The sequence below is a fragment of the Pezoporus flaviventris genome, unplaced genomic scaffold (assembly GCF_033815535.1).
Source record: "Pezoporus flaviventris isolate CSIRO_AGI_PZ_B2104156 unplaced genomic scaffold, CSIRO_AGI_Pfla_v1 ptg000002l, whole genome shotgun sequence".
NCBI lineage: Eukaryota > Metazoa > Chordata > Aves > Psittaciformes > Psittacidae > Pezoporus > Pezoporus flaviventris.
In genome coordinates this window covers 73,011,367-73,017,610 of record NW_026892550.1, presented here as the reverse complement: position 1 = coordinate 73,017,610, position 6,244 = coordinate 73,011,367, and the positions used below count along the sequence as shown (strand labels likewise).

The following is a 6,244-nucleotide window of genomic DNA, read 5'->3' as shown; positions in this document are numbered from 1 at the left end:
CAGAGACTGTCTTTGAATAAGCCCCGACATCCACTGCCTGAGTGCTGTGGGCTGAGACATATGATGGGACCAAGGAAAAGGGTCTCAGTTGCCTGTCCTGGGGCCCTGACTATACTGTAATACTGGTCCTGAGGCAGCATGCATCCTGCTCTTAGCTGCTTCAAATGGGCTGGTCTTAGTTGCTGCTCAGAAGTGTGTTTTCCATTAAGCAGCTCTACATGAGTTTTTGAGTCATGAAGTTGATGTGGAAAAAAAGAAAATTTAGAAAAGATGAGATCCAGACATTCAGTATTTTAAAGAAACCTACACAATGGAAATAACTGCAACTTAAATGAAAGTGGATGTTTTTTTTCGTAGCACTACCATTCTTGTAAATGGAAAAAATAATCCTCTCAGCTTATTATTACTGCGGTCAAACCCAGCAGCATCCAGAAAGCAAATGTTTTCAATGATAATCCAACAAAAATAACAACTGGTTCTCTGGTGTGTTGTTTGGACAGCACGCTCTCTCTAACTCAGACTGTGCACTCCTTGCCAAGTGCTGGTGGCACTCACAAGCATGAAAGAACAGGATCCATTCTTACCTAGGACAAGCAAAGATCCTCCATGCTGCCCTGCTCCTTTAGAGCTTGTGTCACTGTAGACTCAGAGTATGCCACAAATACCCCTTCCTCAATGGCCTGTGCTCTTTTGCAGATTTTAACTGACTCAGTAACATCAGTAATTCTACTGGACTTGAGTCACTTTGCCCAAAAAAACTCAATAAAAAGAAGGAGGCACATCCTAGCTGAGTTCAAGTTTCAACATACCTCTTCTTGTCCACAAGTCTGTTTGCCCCCTTCAAATGTCAAGAAAAGCAAAATAATATATAATCTAGTATTTTTAATTTTATGTACAGGAATATAACATTATGGCAACTTTGTACATGAAATACATACAGTATTTAAACATGAAAATCAGCTAGGTAAGAATTTACGTTAGCAATGAAACTGCTTCATATGCAGCCCAGTTAATAGTTTAGATTTGTACTTTATTGGGGAGAGATTTTATTTGTTTACAATCATAGAAACATAAACATTTAAAACAAGACTATAAAATAATTTACAGAAATCCTACCACCTACACTGAGAGAAAGGGTGTACATCTGTGAGCTCTGTGAGGAACAAGGTGGATGAATGATGTATTTCAGCCTTTGAAGTATAAAATAATTTAGAAGCAGTTCATGCAATATGGAAGCAAAGGAGTGCCACTTCCTTCAAGGTTTCCTGCTACCTTGGACATCTACTCAGCATCACATGTGGATCACTGGACACATGATAATACCATTGCCAGATGCTACTGGAGACCCCCAGCCTCAGTTCCTCCAAACAATTACTTATGTAAACATAAATACACAAGTTGATATCTTTTCTACACAGTACAAATACAGGTCACAACTTCTCAGCTGTGCAAGTAGTCAATCCATATACTTGGAAGTAGGATAATGTTCAGACCAGAGTTCCACATATTTCTATGTACAGGGGCACTAACAGAACTTCCTCGTTTTCACCAGTTTGCTCTGGTATTTCACGGAGTGCCCACCATGCCCTATCACATAAACATCCAGCAGGTAGGACTTGCCAGGCTGCAGGCCTCTTATTGTCTCTGTGGTTACTGCTTTCTGGATGTTCTGGCTGTGGAAGTATTTACAGAGGACCTTTTCAAATTTCTTCCTCATATCTGGGCCCAAGCACTGGTTCTGCTCTCTTTTCTTCTGCTTTTCATTGTAACTGTCATCCACTTCCCTTTTGTAGATGCAGAACTTGTTTCTCTCTTGCGTGCCCAGCCACGCCACTGTGACCGAAGAACACGTGCGGAGTTTGTCAAAGGCTTTGACTCGTGTATCTTCAGGAAGAGAAGGAAACAACTGCTTGTTAGGCCTTGTTGTAGCCAGGACCTTCAGCATAGAAGCACCGTTTTTGCTTCCTTTCAGCCTAATCAGATATTTGGCTTTTGCTCTTCCCTGAAGCTGGAACTGCCGCACACCTTCCACATTCTGAGACAAGAGAAGTTTTCCATCTCTTCTAACCTGGACCTGAACAGCATCCAGGCACGAATGAATGGAGAAGATGACTTTCTGGTGAGATGAAACGGGAGCAAACCGTAGAAATTTGGCTCCCTTCCTCTTGATGAACACATCTGTAACTCTGCCATCCTTCAGTTCAACTGTTTTCTGTTTAGCCTCCTCCTTTGTTCTGGCAAAGGTGCCTATGTATGCAGTGCTTGTGTTAGTGTTGGTATTTACTGCAAACATGTCAAAGTAGTACTGCGTGTCAGGCTTTAGGTCAGACACTGTGAAGATGTTCTTGTTCCCGATACAAACTTTATGGAGGTCAGCTCTCGGCTTTAAGGATGTTTGGCGCCCAAACTTTGATGATGGTTTTAGGAAATTGCGTTCTTTGCCAGAGTTGTTGTCTGAGGGGAAGCCAAAATGGGCAAAGTCAAATGGACTGAAATCCAGACCTGGTTTTGGAGCCATCATAAAGGCATCATCAGAACTGAGCTTGGCTTCAACAGCACAGAAGCTTTTGAAGTTGTGTTCTTTATTGACGACTATGCAGTACTGAATGGGCTGTTTCAGTAAGGAGGCGGTAGGACTTGGTTTCCATGCCAGTGTCACTGTTGTACGTCCCAGAGAAGTGACATCGATTCTGGGATCGTAAGGTAATTCAGGATAAGGTTGGTCTGATTCCGGAGTAGTGGTTGCATACACTTTAAAATGTGTATCTTTCTCTGTCGACAGCAGATCTAGTTGGTATAAACCAGATGGGGAGCTAGAGGACACAAAGTACTCAACATCATTGCCTTTGTAAGAGAACAGCTCTGTGCCTTCCTCATTAGTAATCTGCTGTTTCTGTTGCTCAAGAGGCTCTGGTTCACCTAAATTAGAAGCAAAGAAAAACAGTAGAGACACAGCCTGTGAATATGAGAAAATAAAACTCTAACAGACACTTCATAAAATACAAAAGTAAGATGAAAAAATGAAGTTTTATCTTCTGAGTAAGATATAATCAATACTTCTGTCAAATAAGAGAGGGAATTGGTTTGGCACTCAGGTTGAAGCCAAACACCATAGAAATTGCACCTGACCACTACTAACAGAGTAACAGAGTCTTGCGAATAGTAGCTAATACCTTCCACTAGAGTACCACTATCTTCAAGCATCCAACGTGCAGTTCCCAGGGGGAACTAGCTCCGCTGCCTGTTTCTGGACTTGCTAAAATTTTGTTCCTGAATACAGCAGAGGCCAAAGGTGTGCACACCATACAACATGGTGTGTAGAACATTTCAGTACTTGTGTGACAGGATCTGGAAACCAAAGACATTTTCTCTCTTGAGTAGCAGTTTTACATGGCCATTTCCATATAAGCTCCATGTCTACAGACAAGTGCCCTCCAAGAGGTGAGCTCAGCCCTGCTGCAATGTCTATCCAGCTCTTATCTTGTGTATACAGCTCACAGCAAAGCCCCAAAGAAACCAGGTTACTCTGAGCAAACACAGTTTGTTGTGGCAGCATCCAGTGCACTCTGTAACGGTAATCTCAGCTTTTACTTCTACAGCTCTTTTCCTTGTCAGGTTTGAGGGGCTTCAAATCCTTGAGAAAAGCAGGTCTCCAGTGTGCAAGGGAAGCTGTCAGTGGTTTGTTACCTGAACCTTCTCCACTAGCTTCCTCAGGGAGCTCTTGCACACTCAGTTTCCATTCCAGAGGGGCATCGCATGGTGTTACTGTCACTGCTAAGGGAGTGTTGTCCTCTTCAACCACAAAGAAATACCTAGAGGAAGGGTAACAGACCCATATGTCAGTAAATCCTGAAGGCAGCCAACTGTTAGGGACCGACTTGATACGACTGAGTTTGATCTTAATAGGGCAACAGAGACAAAAGTGTTACTTACAGGCAAGCATGTGCAGAAGGAATGTGAACAGGCTGGTGGGCAAGTGCTAAGGAGGTGAGGGGTGTATCCCCATGAACATGTTGGTACAGAGACCATGCTCTGCTTGTGAAGACACAGCAGAAGGGTTTCTGGCCTCCTGTCTTCCCCTCTGTCAGCTTCATGTTTTACACCTACGCTAAATATATACCATACAAATGGTCACAAAGCTAGAAATGAGGGAAACAGGATCGGTACTGGAATTTAGGGATATGCTGTTCCAAGCAGGACACGCATTTTATGCTATGTCCAGGTAAGGGCCCTAGAAGCATATGCAGATATATGCATTCCACTATCCTCCTGCATCCCCTCAAGCACTAACCGTCAATTATTGTAAGGTGTTTCTCACCGATGAAGGCTGAAGGATGTATGTGACATCAGCAGGAAGGTGACAATGCTGGTCTTCCCTGAAGTCTTTGGAGCCTCAGGTTCCTTCCCAGTCTAACCTCAGTATTTTCTGACTGTTAGGGTCAAGGCTGGGAAGTAGGGAGTTCAGACCAGGCTTACATTGCTTCTTTAAAGCACAATATGAAATAATGAAGAAAGACAAGTGTGGTGAGGTAAGCCTGTAGTTTCTAATTTCTTTCCTGCTCCCTTTGCCTCCAGACATGGTTAGTGGCCCCACTTCAGGGAATTTCTGTGGTCTGTGGAAGCTCTGGGCTTATCCCAGAAATCAAATAAATTGGATAGACCCTCAGCTGTGGAGGACAGATTGGGATGGAAACTTGCATAGTTATTTCACCAGACAGAAGACTGGCATTTGTGGGTTTCTGGTTTGGATCCAATTTTTATCACAAAACACCCAGCAACTAAAGCTAGTATCTTCAAAGTACAACTTCCTCACTTGGACCAGACAGAAATACCTTTTAGGGGTGTCTCGGAAGAGGTAACTGCTAATTTCAGCTCCATCTGGGATGACGGACGAATCATGGAAAAATGCCTTGTTCCAAATTTGCATTTGGAAGAGCTCCTCATCTCTGGTAGGTAACTTCTGGGGCCTGGAACTGAGCGGCAGCAGCAGGAGCAGTGGCCAGCACAGCAGGAGCATCCTACAGCAACGACAGGGAATCCCACCTGAGAAGTGCTGCACTGTGTGTGGCAGGAGCTTCTGCCAGCTTGTCCTACACCAGTGGGTGAGACCATGGTGAAACATGGGGTTATTTGAGGCCTGCAGCTGCTGACTTGGCTAGCTGCACAGTGGTGTGGCTCATGTGGGCTGATTTAGTGCTGAAACCTGTAACAACAACGTATGTGCTTTATGTTTTGCAGGAACCTTCCCTGTAGAGCCATACAAGCATTAGGAACACAAGATTGTAAGAACTAAGCTTGCATTGTCACAGCACTTGGATCAACTATGTAAATAAGATTCTTTCACCTTGAGCTGTAACCAAACGCAAGCCTGCACACAGCTTTCATATCTGTATCACTCCCTCTCCTTAACAAAGAACAAAAGCCTTCCACATACTTTGGTAGCACTACAGTTCAATGTTTTGCCATAGCAGAAACAGAGCTCACGGGACATGGGAGCAGGAGTAAGCACAGAGCAGATGGAGAGTGTATCAGCTCCACTTTCCTCAGGAATTTTTGGTCAGGCTTCCAACAGTCCTTTGAAAAGTAAGTATTTCCAGTGAAACTGTTCTTTATAAAACAGTGAATAGGAAAACATGTGATATAAACCCAGACATATTCAAAGCACACTGGTATTAGCATGCAGTTCAGCAGGGCTTAATCCTCAAGCCTGATGGTAATTGCAAAACACAAAAGCAGAGAATCCCTTACAAATTAGGCATAATAATTCATAATCTCAGCCTTTCATTAGTATGTCTACAACTAGGTCAGTAATGACTACTCTAACATATATAGTGGGACAGCTTGGAAATCTCCTTTCAATACAGTAGATGATCTCATATATAATAGCTCTGCTATAGGGGAGGGTGGTAAAGGGGAAACAAAGCCCATTTCTAGTACAAGTACAGTGAGTTTAAATTGCTAAATGATAACATTTATTAAAATTGGAAAAAAAAAAAATAGGTTAGAGCATTACCTAAACTGTGTTAGCCACTGGCTTTCTGGAGAAGCATGATGAAAACCCTAAGTAACTGTAAGCCATAAGTGAGACATACTGAAAACTCCCTTGCCAGGATGCAATTTTATCTTCACCTCCTTTCACTCATGCTGTTGCTCACACCAAGGACTGCTGTGCCTCCCTCAGCTTTCTCCCTCCCCAGCGCACCACATATTCCTATATTTGCAGCCAGATCCTCCCCTTCCTGAG

General features: G+C 43.2%; 1 protein-coding gene across 1 annotated transcript; it reads right to left on the bottom strand.

Moving 5' to 3' along the window:
- Positions 1–867: 867 nt before the first annotated feature.
- Positions 868–5,018, bottom strand: NDNF (neuron derived neurotrophic factor). The gene is made up of 3 exons (XM_061443661.1): positions 4,833–5,018; positions 3,688–3,812; positions 868–2,919 (listed from the first exon to the last, which is right to left on the bottom strand). The coding sequence occupies exons 1-3, from the start codon at positions 5,015–5,017 to the stop codon at positions 1,526–1,528; spliced, it is 1,704 nt and encodes a 567-aa protein (XP_061299645.1). The 5' UTR covers position 5,018; the 3' UTR covers positions 868–1,525.
- Positions 5,019–6,244: the final 1,226 nt, after the last annotated feature.